This window comes from Ictalurus punctatus, chromosome 28 (genome assembly GCF_001660625.3).
Source record: "Ictalurus punctatus breed USDA103 chromosome 28, Coco_2.0, whole genome shotgun sequence".
In the NCBI taxonomy this organism is placed as follows: Eukaryota; Metazoa; Chordata; class Actinopteri; order Siluriformes; family Ictaluridae; genus Ictalurus; species Ictalurus punctatus.
The window spans coordinates 7,314,231-7,334,254 of NC_030443.2; the positions used below are offsets into that span (position 1 = coordinate 7,314,231).

At 38.1% G+C, this 20,024-nt stretch overlaps 1 protein-coding gene across 6 annotated transcripts in view; it reads right to left on the reverse strand.

Annotated features, from left to right (window-relative positions):
• The window catches only part of arhgef28a (Rho guanine nucleotide exchange factor (GEF) 28a), a 123,428-nt gene that overhangs the window by 24,752 nt on the left and 78,652 nt on the right, over positions 1–20,024 (reverse strand). For 3 of the 6 annotated variants that reach the window (XM_017459765.3, XM_053677152.1, XM_053677151.1), the window contains 19 exons: positions 17,765–17,854; positions 16,231–16,273; positions 15,652–15,753; positions 12,201–12,321; positions 11,723–11,858; positions 10,322–10,377; positions 9,912–9,972; positions 9,617–9,755; positions 9,381–9,499; positions 8,899–9,039; positions 7,974–8,224; positions 7,505–7,630; positions 7,241–7,358; positions 6,786–7,037; positions 4,926–5,002; positions 4,583–4,761; positions 4,357–4,448; positions 3,969–4,151; positions 3,485–3,756 (listed from right to left, as the gene is read on the reverse strand). In XM_017459765.3, the coding sequence (XP_017315254.1) occupies positions 3,485–3,756; positions 3,969–4,151; positions 4,357–4,448; positions 4,583–4,761; positions 4,926–5,002; positions 6,786–7,037; positions 7,241–7,358; positions 7,505–7,630; positions 7,974–8,224; positions 8,899–9,039; positions 9,381–9,499; positions 9,617–9,755; positions 9,912–9,972; positions 10,322–10,377; positions 11,723–11,858; positions 12,201–12,321; positions 15,652–15,753; positions 16,231–16,273; positions 17,765–17,854 (2,558 nt within the window). The remainder of the gene's footprint in view (positions 1–3,484; positions 3,757–3,968; positions 4,152–4,356; positions 4,449–4,582; positions 4,762–4,925; positions 5,003–6,785; positions 7,038–7,240; positions 7,359–7,504; positions 7,631–7,973; positions 8,225–8,898; positions 9,040–9,380; positions 9,500–9,616; positions 9,756–9,911; positions 9,973–10,321; positions 10,378–11,722; positions 11,859–12,200; positions 12,322–15,651; positions 15,754–16,230; positions 16,274–17,764; positions 17,855–20,024) is intronic. The other 3 variants (XM_047151846.2, XM_047151847.2, XM_047151848.2) reach the window with 3 other exon arrangements.

Sequence of the window (20,024 nt, forward strand, 5' to 3'; positions counted from 1 at the left end):
CCAATAATTAATTTTGACTTTTAAAATTCACAGTAAGAGAACGGGTTTGCAACAAAAATATTGACAGGAAGAATGTGTGTATTCATCACCTGTTATTCAGACAAATCTGATAAAGTCCAGAGTTGTTGAATACTTTTGCAAGCCATTGTACATCCAACCAGAACTGGCTATCATACTGTGTTATTTTAAATTTACAGTCATGTGAAAAAATAACTACACTCCATGGAAACTGTTGGCTTTTTTGACATATTTAGACAAGCAAACCTTCTAAACAGTGCTTATTAATGAAGTTATTGTAGTTGAACAAAACCACAAGGAATATTTGCTTTTCAATTATTTATTCAACAGAAATGTCAATAGATTCTTCTGTAGAAAAAGTAAGTACATACTTGGCCTCAGAGGCCAGTATTGCCCCCTTTAGCAGAAATAACTTCTTGTAGGCGTTTTGCATAATTGTCCACCAGGCTTGCTGGAATTTTTGACCACTCTTCCATGCAATATTCTTTCAGCTACAATATGTTTGAGGGTTTTCTTGCATGTACTGCCTGTTTCAAATCCCGCCGCAAAATTTCAATGGGATTCAAATCTGGGCTTTGACAAGGCCATTCCCTTTCCCATTTCATCTTTTTGAGCCATTCCTTGGTGAATTTTCTAGTGTGATTAGGATCATTATTCTGTTGAAATGTCCACTTTTGATTAAACTTCAACTGTCAGACAGATCTCTTCACTCTATCTTCAATCACTCTTTGATATGATGCAGAATTCAAAGGTGAATAAATGAATGCAAGCTCTCTAGTCCCCGAAGAAGCAAAGTAACCCCAAACCACAACATTCCACCATTGTGCTTCACAGATGGTATGAGGTGCTTCTCCTGAAAAGCTGTCTTTGGTCTGTGCCAAACATGTCTGCTGTTACTGTGGCCAAACAACTATCTTTGATTCGTCTGTCCAGAGCACATTATTCCAAAAGGCCTGTTTTTTTTTCCTGGCACGCCTCCCATGCAGGTCAAATTTGTGCAATTTCTTTCTGATTGTAGAAGCATGCACTTTGATACCAACAGACGCAAGACATAATAACAGATACTGTGATGAAATTTTGTAGTTCTTTTTCCATCTTTTTCCAAGACTTCTTTTAGCATCAAACGGTCTTTGCCTGCTCTCGGGCTGAATTTGCTGGGAAGGTCAGTCCTGGATAAATAGGCAGTCATTTGAAATCTGCACCATTTGTAGATTATTTTTCTTATAATATCTTTTTAAATCCCTTGCCAGACTGTAATGATTATTTAAAATAAATTTGGAGACTCATAGGCATCCACAACCTTTTTTGTGAAGGCCTTACAGAACTCTTTAGATCTTGGCATGATGACACCAACACCTCAATATCAAAGGGAACAGATATGAAACTAGATATGAGATGGGTATAAATAAGACTCCCTAAGCAGGTTCTAATCACTGGCAGCCAATCTTGAACACCTGATTCTAATTTTAAGGATTTGAAGGTGTGAAAAATGTCAGGGTGTATAATTTTTTTTTCCATGTGAGTGATCTGTTTTTTCGTTCATTTAAATTGTGAAAATTACTACAAAACATTAATTTTATGTGTCATTTGAAAGAGTGTATCACCTTTATTAATAGGCACTGTTTCAAAGAGGATCAAATGTTTGCTTGTCCAAATATGTCAAAAAACCCAACAATTTCCATAGGGTGTACTTATATTTTCACATGACTGTATTTAGTTCACTTGACAAATGCACTTTGTCTGAAACAGCCAAATTGGGGACTAGAACATATAATACTATGACAATAGTACAGTAGTTTCATCTAAAAAAAAAAAATTTAAAATAAAAAAAAGGGGGGGGGGGGGGGGCGGGGGGGTTAATTGGGTAATATTGCAAAATATTCAGTGGAGCATCACACTTTCATTCTCATATTAGGTCTTATATTATTTCTTGTAAAAGTGCAAACAACGAGAGGAAATTTCTCATTAAACATAAGAATGGTCTGTCTTTCTGCTTATGCCTCGGTCAGCATGCCTTATCAGTGTAATATATAGCAGAATACCATCAGAGGTGCCAATGCTGGCAGGAAAGGAAGAGACATAAGGATGGTCTAATTATTACTGTTCATTTTTAATGAAATTGTTCCCCAGAGGCAATGAAATGGACTCTCTCCTTATTTTTGAGCACATTAATGTTTCATAATATTAAGCCTGAGATGTGATTTTAGCAGAAGAATCTAAATTATTTATGCTGCTGTGAGAGACTATTAACCATACAGTACATCTAGAAGTGGAAGACACTATCTCTGTTGAAGTGCTGCTTAAAAAACATCTACCCTTCTACCCTTTAACTTCTACTTGTTTCTGCTACATGTATCTTTCTACCATAACATTATACCTTATGACAGTTGCCTGAATTGTAAGACCTCTGAAAAGAGACTCATGCATCTTTTAGAGCACTTCTAAATAAATTAATTGCCTTTTGTAATGGTCCTCAATTAATTTTTAACAGAAACATCTTTTGAAATATAATGTTGGTCATAGTAAGTTTAAGATTTAAGTTCACATTTACAGTTGTATCTGGAGTTCAGCTTTGTATATGGATTTAAAATTAGATTCTGTTATACCTAATAACACTTACATAAAACTATGCGGATACCTGTGTAGAAATGGTACAGCCTCATAGACCTCTTCTACACTCGACATGTACTCCTGATAAGATTTTGACCATGTGCAGTTGCACTTCAGAGTAATGTTCGTTAGCTAGACTGAAATCTTATTGTTACGTCATGCATAATATGCAAATCTGCTATTCCTCTGTTTCTGTAAGTGTTCTACAGTTTATTATGGACAGTGCATCTACACAAATCTTTAATATGCAATTCCTGTATTTATCAGCTGATTACTGTATGAGGCTGCGCAGTTTGATGTAATCCACTAAGGGAAGGAATTTGGTTGTCAAATGTGGTATAAAGTGATGTGGTATACAAATAGCAAATTTATTAGCTAGCCCCCGGGGAAAATAAAAGCTCCAAAGTACTTGCCCAGTCCCACATTTCAGTTGCCTTGTACCTGACAATCAACCAAAACGTCACCCTTTCAGTGTTTCTCACATTCTAACAAGCAAACGATTACAAATAGAAGTAGTACTCAAATGAAAACAAGTTATTTCATGAGACCATGAAATAAGTTGTGGAGTTTTCCGATACTTTAGATAAGGGCGTTCTCTGTGGTACATTTTCCGCAATTTCAATCAGCATGATTAAAATTTGTCGCCAACTAGTTTGTCAATTAGTTTCTGCAGGCCTTGTTGTATTGTTGAACTGCACATAAAAGATATTATTCAAGTCTGGCTAGTGTCTTTATTTTCCTGTGATATGTTTAACTGCGAGGTCACTGCAAACATATGCAGGAGCGTTATATCAAGCTTTGCATGGCACTTTATTTTACCCTGTGATCATTCTGGGTGTGAACTGTGCATTTTTACCTTAAGGTACATATTATGATTGTCAGTTGTGCTGCTCTGATTCCGAAGCTGGAGTTCAAGGCTGTCTTCTCTCAACTCCTCTTCCTCGCTCCTCACAGCATCCGCTGCTTGAGGTTCTTCTTCAGCAGGCACTGGAGGAGGAGATGGAGCAGGAAGAGTTGCCTCAAGCTGAGTGGTGGTGTCAGAAGTCTTCTGTTCCTCAGACACAGGCAGAGGACCTGGACGGGAGGTGGAGTTGCAGTGAAATGACAGTGCTTCTTTTAGATTCTCCGCTGGAAAAACAAACAGAAGGAAAGAAAGTGAGAAAAAAAGGCCTTCAAGCTTTATGTTTCACATATTCGCAGGCAAAGGTAAGAAAAGGCCAAGTTTGGAAATAACATGGTGAGATTCCAGTTCAGGATGGTGGCAGCTAGACAAATTATACATTGGTGTTAGAAGATTTTGCACTCAAGCATGCACTAGAGCATGAATGGGAGTATCTCACCCTCTTTAAGTGCAGCATTGAGAAGAACAGCAGCATTAGGGAGCTCTTCTGTGTTGGGGCATACCAACAGCTTTGGTTCTGGGCTGATGTCTCTGTGGCCCACCATGGCAGCGAGCTCAGCGTAGATGTGAAGCTTCTCCTCCAGGCTGGAGCAGATCAGCTGATCATGACTACAGAGAGACTCTGCCAGAGAGTGATGAAGTAGAATTTTAGAAATAGCTTCCAGCCTCCTTCTCTAGCGGAGTTAATGAGCATGTCTCAAAGGCACATTGTCATGTTAAATGATTGACAAACAAATATCAAGGAAGGAATTCTCAACATTTTTGGACCCCATTTTAACAGCCCAAAATTTACACCATATTTGTGTCAGTTTTGTTTAGTGCATCACCCTGGAGCTTCTGAATTCTCTGGTTCTTGGCCTCTGCTGCACTCCTCTCTTCTTCCGACTCACTTGCAGTGACCTCCTCCTTCTCATGGCAACTAAAATGAGAGGAAAATATATGTCAATCTAGATATAGTGCTAAACCTGGACCTAAACTATTACACTTGCTTGATGCCTTACCCAAACACACCAAACACACACACAAATGGACCATATAATAACCTATACCCACATCTCCACTGCTTCTCGGATAAGCCTCATCCAGGCTTTTCGCTCGTCTTTGGTCGCTGCGTGCACCTCGTACATCTCGGGACCACTGGACGAGGCACTGATTAGAAACATACCCCTCTCCTCATTAGCCACCTCCCTCACGATCAACTTTTGCAGGGAGATCACTGGACATTTCTGGTCCTGAGAGAATGAGAACAAGTTACACCTACAGGCAGAACACCTAGTCTAAAAAAAAAAAAAACTAAAATAATTCAACTCAGTGATTCTAATTTACACACAGGTTTATTTTATTGTTCTATATGCTCTGCAGTGCATGTAGGAATAGTAAGATAAAGAAGACATACAACAGTAGCAAAGATATATTTCTGGTCCTTCTCCTGGAGGAATATCAGCAGATCAGTCAGCAGGAGGGCCAGCACATCTATGAATATGCATTAACATATGGCATAAAAAGACAAATACATGGGTTGAGGGATCATCTATGACATTCAGCACTCAACTGATCAAGAGGGTTACAGATAGATTTATTTAGAATTTGTTTATAGGAGCATTTACTCAAGGTGTTCATGAAAATCCTGTACTTTTTGGAAAAACATTCATACCCTACTTGTGCTCCTGAATGTGTGCATAGTTACGTATAATAATTTAAGACTAATGTAAACCTTGACTGAGGCCATAAGCTGCGGTGCAAATGGCTCCTAATTCACCTTTTCTGTAATTTGCCCTTAGATGTTAGCCATTTCAAGTGCTGTTACACTAATAAATAATATATTTTAGTCATAAATACGAGTCAAAATAACTCAAACTTTTGCTTCTTAGACATTCCTTTTCTTTCACTGTTTCATCACAAAAGGTGCTATACCTTTTATGGGGTTTTAATGGTGTCACTAAATGCAAATGTGCTGTTTTGGGAATGGGCTTTGCATTTTATGGGAGATTTTTACAGATGTGTGTAAGAAGAAAATATCAGTTTCTGAAACATCAGTAAATCTGGCAGAATTTTTTTTTTTCAGTTAGGCTTATGCAAACATTTACACACAACTGAAAAAACCCTTAATGACAGGAAACGCAGTAAAAACCAGAATAAACTTTCGGGAACGAGCGTATTTTTTTGCAAGCGGAATTTATTACTGATGAAGGGTATGAAGCTGGATAGAGAATTAGCTACGTTAATACTTGACAAGTATGTAAACTAAATCTCTACAAAGGTTTGAACTGTGAGCTGTCTGAATTGACTGTTTTACATAACGAGTCAAGTAGATATGACACTCGTCTATTCTCATGAATCAGAGTTAGATGAAATTCATATTTACAATAATATAACAGTATAATGGCTGTGTGTGCATGAAAGTTATATCATAACAATCCTTGGAGTAAAAAAAATTAAATAAATTAATTAAAAAACTGTTGTTGGATCCAGCTACTAAATGTATCCACTGTGGGAAAGAATGCAGAGTCTAATTATATAAGCAAATCATTAACTTTTTTGTTTTTGTATCAGGTTATATACAGGGTATCTGCACTTCAAATTTAATACTTTTTAATACCATATTCAAGACATTTAAAAAAAAAAAAAAAAAAAATTGGAGACCTGCAGGTCACTTCAATTACAGCTACATGATACATCAGCTAAGATGGATTATGTTCATGCATATACATCCATTTCTGGGTTTAAGTAAACTATTGCAGGGTAAACTTCTATAGCGATATATGGGAGACCATAGCAAACATCACACAGGTTTACCATTTCAAAAAGCAAAGAGTAAAAAATAAAATCTAAATCATCTTTATGGTGTCAGTTCGGTTGAAATTTTAAGGCCTTTGAAACGTGAATTTAAGACAGTTTAAATTCACGTTTAGTTTAAGGACCCGCGGACACCCTATATATATATATATATATATATATATATATATATTCTATATATATATATAATATGTGTGTGTGTGTGTGTGGGAGCCGTGGATGGCCCTGTGGCTGAAATCTAGTAAACTAAAAAGGACAAAAATACTATTTTTGGAAATAATTAATATGTGAGATTCTGAAGAAGGTTCATTCAAAGTGCTGATGACTGGATGTAGAGCACAGTTCTCTGCTGGAGAACAGTCTGAGAACGTGGGTGAGATGGTAGGGAACGAATAAAAGGTCATGCCAGTAAATCACACTTTGTATGGACATGTTTGCTGCATTCCTTCATTTTTCTGACCTTTGAGTCTGCCGGTGGCAGTCTTCCAAAGCAACGGGCCATGATGAAGCAGTGTTCGGCCATTGGTCATGTCGTGCTTACGAAAGGCAGCACCACTCTTCAGTCTGGCTAAGCTCTTGCTTTCCATGCGGCCAAGCACATCGCTCAGCCATTGACTCTGCTCCCGCTCACTCACTCGCAAATCCACTGCTGAAATCAACTCTCGCACCAGAGATAGCGCGCCAGAGATATCTGAATGCTCCTGCGTGCCCTCTGAGAAAGACAGACAGAAAGAGACAGCAAAGTAGACAGAGACAGATGCTAAGACTAATACAGAGAGTCTTATGTCTCAAATGATACACTGCCCTATGTACTATACACAATGTAGCAACTGATTTTTTAGTGTAGTAACATCTCAAATCACAACACAGAAATACATGGCCATGTTAGGCAGGTTGTTTGCACAGAGAGCTTACCTTCTGTGTACTGCAGTATCCTCTCTAAAAGCACTGGATACTTTGTAATTCGTTGAGTCACTAACAAAATGCATTCTGGGATCTCTCGCCTCTTTACCAGTAAGTTGCTGCTCTGTTGCTGTGGAGTAAACAGAAGTTTTAAACTGTATAGTTGCTGATCATGCTACAAGTACAAATTAGCAGAGATTAGAAAGTAGAGATACTGTAACAAAATCAAACCTACTTTCTCATGATAACAAAAAACATGCTCACGTAGGAACATACTTTAATAAAGAGTTGAAATCTTTTGTTCTGCTGCTGAAGCTCCTTGAAGAAGCTGACTGCTTCAATGTGACGGCTGCAGAACTCCCCATAGACCCTCTTCATATTCTCAGCATTCTCCTGAGAGAACTACACAAACACACTCCAAGCTAGGTAAAATAATTTGACGTACCTCCTGTAGCAGTACAACCGTATGCTGGATAGCAAGATGACTACTATTAGATTAACTAATTAAATTAGAATTATTTATATGTATATTTATTTATAATTATCATTATCTTATGAAAAAAAATTCCGTTGACTAGGGTTTCACAGCAAACATTGGACAGAATATTGGACACTGATACCAGACCCACTTGCCATCGGAGTTGTAACATGTAAAGTGTGTCAAATGTAACATAAAACAAACTAAAGCAAAATTTATTTATTTTTTTAGCAATTTAGCTACATTTTCTCTGAAAATATTGCCCACCTGTTGCAGGAGGATATCACCCACATGGTGAATGAGGTAGTTTTTCTCATTGTCAGGCTGCGTGGAGTTATTCCGGCGCTCCGTCATGGCAGAAAGAAAGTCTCGGTGCAGGACGAGGAGCTCGTCCAAGCACGGGAAAATCCGACCAATAGCCTCCGCATCCAAGCCCACCTCCTCCCGCATGCCTCGCCTAAACACCTCCGCCATGATGGTCAGCGTTTGCAGATGGTGTAGCTCCGTCTGCATTAGCTCTACACCAGTGTACACACAACAGTGGTTAATTATTGACATTCTTTTAATTTGTCTTTGCAGAACTACAATGAATAATAAAGTAGTAACTTTTCTTTTGAATTTTCAAAGTTTATTTGTTTAACACGTTTAACAAATCAGCTTTACAAAAATCTGGATGTACTGTAGCGTTAGATCCACCCCTTAGATGACGAGGAAATCTTCCTCATGATGAACCAGTTTCAAAAGGGAACCCATCCTGTTCTGGGTGACACTGGATAGTGAGATTATAATTCTTTACTCTTCCACAGCTGTATACTTAAGAAGTCCAACAGGAATAAGGGCATTGAAAGGATGCTAATATGAGAATATTGTGAATAAGACTCCTGGGATGAACACAGGAAAAGCTTTATGATTACAGCAGAAACGCTTCGCTACAACTCGACAGTATCCTGGTGAGATTATCTACTGAACAAATGGCGAGCATAAACCTTTTGGGAAATGCACATCTTCAGTGAAGCCATGTGGGACCATCCACAGCAACATGAAGTGAGTCACAAGTCCAGAAGCTCCAAGTAGAAGTTATTCAGTTTTCAGTTGCTCTGTTTAATTAGTTTATTCATCAGTCATTCCAGTGCTTTAACGTCATCGTGTTTCTCATTAGACACAACTACTCAAGCTGTTCCCTTGTGCTTACCATAGATGACATCCTGTCTCTTGATTGTGCGTTTTTCCTGATTTTGGCAGAACTGAGTCTCCACCGCTAGACTCCAAGACTCTGCCTCCAAATACAGAGTGTCCGTCCCAAAACTGTTCTGTAGAGGAGCGTCCACTGTTTCTACAGGAAGACCAACAGATTGATAGATTCAAAGACAGACAGGATAAAGATAAAGTACTAAATATCATCAATACAATTAGACAACATAAATGAAAGAAATTCAACATAAAGAATGAATGAATAGAAAGGAGGTGGAAAATGGTCAGTAATACTGTAATACTATACCAACTGCAAAACTAAAAATAATAAATTATAGATATGGTGATGATCATATTAATGTTTACAACAGCAAACTTTTTTTTTTTTTTTTTTTTTTTAAGATTACATGTATAGCATGCATACGTTATTCAAAAGTTTCAAAGCTGCATCATTGTAACAGGAATGAAGATCGCTTTGTTTACCTTCAACGAGCGAGGAGTCAGTGGAAGTGGAAGATTCCATGGTCTGCAGGAGCTCCTCTGACTGTCCATGAGATCTCCAGGAGGAGAACTCAGTGTCTCCCTCTGGGCTCTCTGCAAGCCTGGATGCACAAAACACACAAATTAAAAAATAAAAATAAAATAAAGAAATTTAAAAAGCTGCCTGTATATAGACATTTTTGATGACTGATAATGAAAAAGGAACAATATTTTCGAACCACTCTGGGACTAGGGGGACACTCCTTGATATTGGGCATGGCAGAGGGGTAGTGTCTCTCCTGTCCCGTTGAGTCACCACAGGGAGGGAGGCTGAAGTAGATATCTGAGAGGACGGGATGCTTTCGCGCAATACAAAATCTGCATATGACAGAGACGTAGATGAAGAAGAATAAATAAAAAAAACGAAGATGAAGAGCCTCAAACAGACGTGAAAATAAAATCACCTAAATCTATATCCTTAAACATGCTACAATCCTCACTTCCACATTTGTGTGGTGCAGCAGACTGACTCACTTTGAGGAAGGGTGGCTGCTCTGGCCTTCATCCTAGAAACTGCGTATTTGTCCTGCACTTTCTGTATAGGAAAATAGACACACCATCCTCAAACTATAAAGTAAATGCGGAACATAAGACACACTCACAGACCCCCTGCAATCATGTCTAATTGGCAAATATGTTACTACTTTCAGCTTAACCATTAAACCTGGGTTTGGTTTTAGCTACAGTACACACACACACACACACACACACACCTCTGTGAGGAATTCTGATTTTACTACCCAAGTTATGCTTAATGTTATGCCCCCTTTAATTATCAAAGATGCAACATTTATTGAATCATTCCAATCATAGTGGACACACACACACACACACACACACACACACACACACACACACACACACACACACACACACACACACACCTTGAGGCACTGTGCAGCAGAATCTTTACAACCCTTATGGATGCACACAGCACAATCTAGGAAGACATGGACAAATCAAAACACAAATCATAACATAAACCGCAAAAAATGGTTGTGTTAAAATGGAAGGCTTATTATATTGAGATTTTACATGACTTAATAGTAAATTGCACTTAAATGTTAGGTACAAATACATTCAATCACTCATAATATTCATTAAGGACCTAGAGTAATGCTTTATACTTAAAATCTAACAGTACCAAAAACTAACAATAAAATATTAAATGCACTGTTTGATAAGTTACTCAAAAAAGTAATCAACTACAGATTACTAAATACTACTTTAAAATTGTAATCTGATTACATTACTGATTGCTGCATGTAAAAAGTAATCAGATTACTAATTTTAAAGTAGTAATTACTAATTACTTTACTTTCACATTACTTTCAAAACCTACAAAAATACACTACAAGGTGAAACTCATAGTTCTTTCAGTAATTGTGACGGCGTATGACATGATCAGAAAAAGTTGGATTTATCATAAAACTTGCCTCTGGTGTTGTCACTGTTTGTAGAACTACCAGACGAATAAAATAAAAAACTTTTATAACTAAGCTAGTTTGGTGTCGTTAGACAAGAGTAGACACAGCTAAGATATCAGTGTATTGCCATGCAAAGAACATTATCTTTCCTCATATCATGTTCACATAAACTGGAACTCAGACATTTACACACCTTGTTTTCCTTCTCAGCATCAGAGGATGTTACTGTTTCAATTTCAACCCCTTTACTGGTTTAAATTTTTTTTTAAAAACTTTGGTGCATATCCATTTTTCCTCACACTGACTGTGAGCTAGGGTTTGGCAGAAGTGAAACCTGTCAGCCAATAAGACACGAATATTTCCATGTATTTTCCTGTAAACACTGTCTGATTAGTCTCGCCTCCGTTCACTGAAGAAATAAAATTACAGGCAGTCTTCTTTTACTGACGTTCAGTTACGTATTGACAAACCGCTCCAAGTGGAGAATTATTTGGGCCTAAAAAAAAGCTTTGGGGCAAAACGTGATTCATTTAAAAAAATGCATTTTAATTAATATTGGTTTCTTAACGATAAATCTGTAACGCAAGTAACATCATTTTATTGATATCAGTAACTGTAATGAAATTCCATAAATTTAAAATGTAATGTGTTACATTACTGCGTTATCAGAAAAAGTCATTTGATTACAGTAATGTGTTACTTTGTAAAGCATTACACCAAACTCTGATTAAATGCTAGTTAAAGGCTTCTCTATTCACAATTATCAGTACTGCCAACTCTCAGCTCAAACTGCATCACATAATATAAGCAACATGGCTGACTGTTGAATTAGGACAAAAAAGCAGCAATCTCACTCACTGGTGCAGTGCAGAGTTTCCTTCCCTGAAACAGGTTTGTCACACACCTCACAAACCGAAGTCCCCAGAACAGGACCTGCTGCAAATTGGTGTCCGCTGCCCTGTTTTTCTTTCACTTCCTTCTCCTTCGCTTTTCCCTTTGAGAACCAAGAACAAGCCATTACAGGATTACCAGCCCACACAGCCTTGAGTATAATTATGTACACTTTCCATGTGGTCAATACTTTATCTCACTCTTTATATCTTACGGCCATGAAATAGAAGCAGCCATATAAGGGTCTGGAGAACCTGGGTTCACAAAATTGTTAGGCAGAATCAGGAGGGGTTAATGATTAAAGTGAAAAGCTGGGACTTGGGACTATGTGTTTGTTTTTGGGATGGCTGCTTGGCCTATATTCGACTGTCACTGTTTGGATACTTGAGGCATAGCTGGACTATAATTGTTAATTCAGTTTTAAGATAGCATTAAGGATGTATACCTTCTTGCTGCGTGTACTGTACATTCGGCTTTTAATGAAACTGAAGGTGCGGCTGACTTTGTATTTCTCAGGCTCAGTCTTGGAAGGAATAATGTATTTATCCCATCCCTCTTCTTCAATTCTGGGGGAGAAAAAAATACAACTTTATACTAACATGGTTTGTAAGGTTAGGTATGTAACCATAGTTCCAGGACTGAGTGCTAGAGTGTCCACGTTTGCATTTCCTTGCCAAGTACCAATAGCACATTCCTCAGCTTGTGATCATAAATAAAAACAGGTCCCTATTCACAAGCTGAGAATAGCAAAATTCAGTCTGTTAAATCTGGAGAAGCTATATCGTGAAGTGTCACCACTTCACAAATATCCTTGAGTGGCACTCCTCCTACAGCCATCCAAGCGGTAGCCATAGCACACATTCAATGGCATATAATGGAAGTAAGAGACTCTTGACCTGGATTCAAGTATGCTTGTGCGATCATTTTTGTAATCCCAATAGTTTAACCTGTACTTAGCCCCTTTATGTTGCTCCCCAAAGTACACAAACAGCTGGTCAGTGATCCAATCAGGTTGAACATCTGGGACAGCCAATGCAGCGTTGACCGATAATGCATGAAATTTGGATATTCATCTGTCCATAGTGATGACTAGCCCCCCCCCCCAAAAAAAATTAAAAAATAATAACTGTCCTAAGCAAAAGCCACATCATATGTGCATTTTCTAATGGTTCATAAGGTACTAAACACCAACTTCCACTTGTAAATTCCACTGTGACCTTCGCACAATTGCTTTGTGTTAAGGTTAGAGACATTACTCACCTTTAAGAAAACTTTTGACTAGTTTATCCACTCCCACCAGCAAGCAAAACATCAATTGGTTTGCACCCTATTGAACAAACTTTCCTGCATTCAACCAGCTTAAGAGTTGCTCCCAGATTATGGGGACAGAGCCAAAATTTCAAGGTGTGTGGTTTTCTGTGCCACAAAAGCTTGTTCATCTGAAGAAGAAAAAAGTAGCATTGGTCACTTCCATGCACCAAGCTGAATGAGTCATTTTTGGGTTATATGGGATGAGCTGGAAATTTCGAGTTCAAGCAAATGGTAAATGGTCTGCATTTATATAGCGTTATTTTAAGCTTAGCAGTTCTATAAAGCTCCCATTCACACACACAGTCACACACCAATGGTAACAGAGCTCCCATGCAAGGCACTAGCTTGCTATCGGGAGCAACTTGGGGTTCAGTGATTGAACAATGAAAAAACATTGACAATCCCAGTGATCTACACACTTTACTGCTATGTCTCCCATTGCCTGGAGTGTCACCTGTAGGATTTCTGTACCCATTAATTGCCAGGAGATACTGTGTCACATGTTAGTGGTACAACCCATAGTCACCATAGCATCCTATTCTGAAAACCGGTGTCAGCTCCCTTATACTATGGTATAATATACTGCGGTATGGCTTGTACACACAGATCTGCATCAGCACAAACCACTAGTGAGACCATCTGTTTCTCTACTGGAGGCAATAATCTCAAGCTTGATGCTTCTGCATCAGACATTGCAAACAGAACACATGCCCTCTTCTCATGGCACAACTTCAGTGTGCATACAATAAATGCTATTTAATAAAGTTGATATGTTGTAAGACATATCAGTGACTCATTTGTGTGTTTATACCATAAAATAAGGCATTAATCAACTGTGTCAAGTGATCCAGGTTGAGTTTCACTAAGGGAGCCTTAAGATCAGTAAACAGTGCATTAATTGCTGCTGCTGAGCTGCACTCCTGTATGACACTCTATGCATCAGAACACTCCGATGGGAATCTATCAGCATCCCCTACGAGGACAGGCTTATTATTCACGAATCAGAAACATCCATTGAACGTGCATGCTGGCTTTCTCATGTTGCCAAGTTGTCTCAAAAAAAAAAAAAAAAAAAAAAAAAAAAAAAAAAAAAAAAACCACACACACCACACTTGCTTTTCCTGTTCCAGTGGGGCTGAGCAGACAAGTCTCCTAGCTTACCTTTTTCTTCCTACAGGGCTCCTCTCTACTGTGACCACACAACATCAGAGTAAGGATAGTCAGCAGTATTTACACAGGTTGGGAGCGTCAGACATCACTACTGGCATTATGGTACAGTTAGGGCAAGATGCCCTGAACTGAAACAATCTGGGCATTGATCATTCCCCATCACCCAATTTCATACAGACTGGGCAGAGCAAACATCTTGCTATCCTGCCCTATAATACATGAAGCTGGTAAGGTTAACAATGAATAAGTTATTAATTCATGAAATTAGTTTCAATGCATCTGGGGCACAAACAAAAAAAAATAGGGCACGTTTGTTCTAAATTGTCAGAGAATAGTAAAAAGCCAAGAATTACCCCCCTCCAAGGAGTCCTCTTATTTGAAAGAGGATTAGCATGATATAGCATGTCCTTTCATAGGCTACACACATGGGGTCACTGTTATAAGGTGATGAATTTGCTCTTGGTACTAAGCAAGGAAATTACAAAAACACTACTAGGTCTAAAATATACTGCCCCGATCATCTGGAACAAATGGAAGAACTCCTATATACAGGAACTAGGAAGGGCTATACTTCCAAGCTGGATCCATTGGTTAGCAAGTTATCTGCTTTACATTAAGAACCACGGTAATATTTCATTCAATTTAGCTTAGTGTGAAGCTGCTTTTTTTTTTTTTTTTTCTATTTCTGCAATTGTTATTACGTATGTCTGTCTGTTTTGAATTCCTCAAAATCTTTTTATGTTTTCATCCATCTTGAGACAGTTAGTTGGCAATTGATTTGACCAAAGCATTAATTGCATTAGTCTATAGCAATTAAACTGGCATGATTAACTAATTGTTTCAAATCCAACTGGATACTTTAAGGCACAAAGCTACCTCACTAAGCCAATATCCCACTTGGTTATAAATGCCACTTCCTTATCATAACCATAAAAACATGTTATTGTGGTTTAAAGGCAGCAATTCCTCTGAAAGTTTGCAATGCAAAGGTTAGTTCTGTTCCAGTTAAAGGACTCAGGGTAAGTAATGCATTCCTTTCCTTGTTATTAATTAAAATATTAGTCATCGTGCTCCCACTTTGAAAGCAGAGACCGTCTACTTTACCAGTGGAAACATTCTCAGCATTCACTAGATTTCATACATACCTCTTGAATAAATATTACTTTTTAGTGCATACGATCTCTCAGAAAAAAGATTTTGTGAAGAAATATGGTTAGTTGAACCTATTTGTATGTTCAAAGAAGATTTAGCAGCAGAATAGTTATGTCTCTAATATTTAGTCTCAGTTTAAATATGTGTTAATTGTGCCTCCATGCCAGCAGGTGCATTCTGTGGATGAAAATTAGATGTATCGTATCAAACAACTTGGAGGGTTAGACGTGAATGTCAGAGAGCTAAACATAGCTGTGACATACTCTTTGAGGAATTCGGAGAGCGTGAGGTGTTGGAGCGAATCGGCCAGCTCGACGCTGGACTCGTCATCAGCTGACTGAGTGCGTCTACGGAACCTTAACTCCCTATGGAGGTTTAAAATACAGGGCTGAGTGTGTATGAAATGTGCATACGACAACACAATCACAGTTCTTACAAAAATACACCTCAAACTCTCCACCAGATGGAGCAACTGTGCAAAAGCAGAGAGAGAAAGAAATGAATAGTTAGAACAACACTTGCTCCAGTGCTGTCATCTGTGTGTGCGCGCACGCACACACTCAAGCACAAGCACACACACACACACACACACACACACACACACACACACACACACACACACACACAAATGCACACTCACTATGCCCGTGCCATATGAAAAGTTCAGGACCGTTTTCAAAGGAAAAAAAGCCATGACCTTCAAAACTACAACAGGAAGCACTCTGTCTCCAGGCAACTCTGTCGTCTCAGGGACATTTGAGAATCCTATAATCCCAGTCAATACCACAGAGTGAAAGAAAAGGGAACAGAGAAAAACAGTCAATTGGCAGCTGGAGTATTACCTTTTCTCTTGCGGTTGCTCAGTTAAGCTCAGTGCTCGCTGTTCTGTTGGAAAGAGTTTAAATAAAGAGTGACTCAATTAATAGATGCTCATAGAAATATTAACAACGGTACATTTATTAAATGATCTTATCCAAAGACTCAGCTATTAGTTTTAAGAATTCAGGGAAGAGAAATAAACAGTTTTAAAAATAAATAAATAAAAAAATTAATAATAATAAAAAAAAAGATCTTCAAGTGATATAATTGAAATAGTTATTTTGAATAAAATTTACCTTAAGTACACCAAGTAACATTTTAACCACAGCAAGGTTTTTTTTATGTCCCATGGAAAGGAAAAAGACTAGAAAGTAAGCAATATGCACAAGAAACACAGGAGCACAACTGAACAGAACACTTAAGTTTACTTAAGGAGAACCTTAAGGACAACTCCGACGTTAGTGCCACAACCATCTTACACAAAAGCACAGCATAGCCATGAAGTGTCAGCATTCATAAGCAAGTTCTAAAACCATCACCCACACCAAACTCTGAACATGTCGACAGTGACTAACCCCTGACTGGTGTTTTGACAAAAAGTCTAATGAATAATTCTGTGACTTAAAATCATTCTGATGATCTTGTTCTAATTAGAGTATGTGTCAGTGCAAGACTTTAATGCAATATAGGCTTGTGCGAGATATCAATTTAATCATCTCCACATGAAATTCACTGCCATGTCAGTGTACAGTGATTACCAGAGTACTAAAAGTTATCGCACAAATCTGAAAAAAGAGCATTCAGTTTCTCCCCAACAAAATGGAAGATGAGCTGAAAATTCCAAAAATGGCACTTGGTTGACAACTGAAAGAGAAAAAGGCCAAAAGGTTTGACTTAAGATTAAATAGACCTAGAACATAGACCTAGAAGTGTCAAATCTAACACTGTACAAATAATGTTAATGGTGATGAAAACGAAAAAGCTCTCACAGCGTCAACAGTGAGAAAGTCAGCAATGTGGGCATCAGACCATGGATTTGTTAAAGGCTTATATCGAAAATTCACCATCAAGCTGAGATTTAGTGCAGCCAACAAGCAATTTCGCACAAGTCTAATGCAATATAAATGGATTTCTGTGTTTTATTCCTAACTAGTTTTTTAAAAAATTATACTTGATTTTTTTACTCTGACACTAAAGAATATATTTTACTGAAATCTTAGCTATATGTAATAGTTTGAAGTTGCAATACAATCTTCAAATATAATCATCTTTCTCAATACTTTTTAAGCCCATGTAGACAAAGCTGGCGTCATTGCAATGAAAACCATACCATTACCATGTTATACATATCATTCAGAAAATTATTAGTAGTATTATTTATTTTATTTTTAAAAAATACACAGAGAGCAGCTTCCCACAACCACATCTAACAAACATAAAACACAAACGCATACACACACAGACAATCAGAGTCCCAGCAGCAGCAGCAACATGCACATTATTTTACTTTGTGAATTGGGGCAGGCAGGCGGATAGCGGTGGGGTGCCAGTACTTACTAACAGGATTGAGCAGAGACAGAGATTTAGACAGAGACAGAGCCTGTAGGAGAGATCTGCTGCCATTGCTGTTGTTGGTGAAGACGCCATCTACAGAACACAGCGGACATTTCACTCACTACACCCAGCACTACTCTATACACACACAAGACCTGATTTACTACGATCCCAAATAACATACAGTACTTTGTATCTGCAAGGGGAGAAATTGTGTGCTCTAAAAAGTGGGCATTTGCAAGTGAGTTACAAACAATATTTGCGTGAAGTATACAAAGCCAGGGGAAAATTAACAAAATTCAAATTTGTTTTTGTATGTGGTTTTTGTTCTTACTCGCCACAGAGATTTCAGATATCTAAGAAACAGCCGGAAGAATCAAACTGAAAGCAAATCTTGCCACAGGCACATAATTGTACATCAAGTAAAAAGTCCCCTAAAGTCTAAGAAATTAAACTATTCAAAATAAAATGTGAACACAAAACAAAAGATTGCGTGTGAATGAAAACCTTCACACAGTTTCTGTTTAAATGCAGTTGGATTAGGAGGTATGAACATGCAGTGAAAATCTAATAAGAAAGCAGTTAATCCGGTTAATATGAAGTCATCAACTGAAGAAATGCTCTGTTCATTTTGAGAGAGGGAGACATAATCTTCAGAAACCTTCTCGTTATTAAAACTTAATGAACAGTCTGATTGTCTTCAACTGGCGGAAATGGATTACTATAAATACAATACCTGTTTACTCGTCTGTTCAACTGGCTCCTTAAACAACATGACCTTTGCAGGCAGACTGCCAAGGTTCAAAAGTAGCCTAACTATATTTTGGTAAAATATATGGATGTGATGTTTTCTTAAAGTAGAGATGTCAAAGTGTACTGTTGGTAGAAAAACTCAGTTTTGGTCGAAACCAGATTTCCAGGCATCATTTCCGAGCCTCATCACAATTAATCTATTTGCACAGACAAATCTCACGCCAACTATGGAACAAGGAAATCGTATAATTAACGTAATGCTGATATACTACACACTCCCTGGTCACTTTATTAGGAACACCTGTACCCCTGCTCATTTATTTAATTATCCAGTTGGCCAATCATGTTGCAGCAGAGCAATGCATAATGAATCATGCAGATACACGTCAAAAACTTCAGTTAATGTTAAGATCAAGCAAGGAGAAAACAAATTATGTCAGTGTGTCGCTGTGGTTGGATAATTGGTATCAGTTGGGCTGGTATAAGTATTTCAGAATGTGAAAACGTCACCTGGTCTTTTTTCAGTCTTCAACTGTCCAGTTTCAGTGAGTTTGTGCCTATGATGGCCTCAGATTCTTGTTCTTGGCTGACAGAATGGAACTCTTCTGCTGTTGTAACTTATCCACCACAAGGTTTGATGTGTTCTGACATGCTTTTTTACTCACCACAGTTGTACAGAGTGCATATTTGAGTTAGTATTGACTTCCTGTCAGCTAAGACCAGTCTGGTCATTCTCCTCTGATCACTCTCATCAACAAGGTGTTTCTGCCTGCAGACCCTTTGCACACAGGGCGTTTTTTTTTTTTTTTTTGGTTTTCGTACCATTCTGTGTCAACTCTAAAGACTGTTGTGTGTGAAAATCCCAGGAGGTCGGCAGTTTCTGAAATACTCAAACCATTCCATCTGGTACCAATATCCATGCCATCACCAAAGTCACAGAGATCACATTTTTGCTTGATTCTGATGCTTGAGGTGAACATTACCCAAAGCGCTTGTCCTGTACGAAATATGCATGATTTCTTTGCATTGTGCTGTTGCCACATGATTGGCTGATTGGATAACTGCAAAAAAAGAGCAGGTGGACAGGTGTTCCTAATATAGTGCCCAGTGAGTGTATATAATGTGTGTCTTGCAGCGAGTTGCTGAATGGGAGAGAGTGGGCCACTGCTTAGCAGAGCAAAGCGAATTAAATTATCTCCAATCCTGCATCCCGAGGTGTGTGAGAATGCAGTCCTGTCATTTGTTTTTAATCTCCTTCTTTTTTTGTCCTTCATGATAAACACCTGTACTAGAAAGTCATGCCTTCAGTGTCTTCACTCCCATAACATTCACCAGCGTGTCACAACCACCCTGTACTTTTACATTTCTAGTTAGAATAGTCTTAAACTGCATACAAGGCAAATGCACAAGACATCATGAGCTATTTTGATCCTCTGAAAGATGCAATACTACTTAGAAAAAAAAATCAGCTTTTTTGTGGCTATTATAAAATGTTTGTACATGTTTTTGC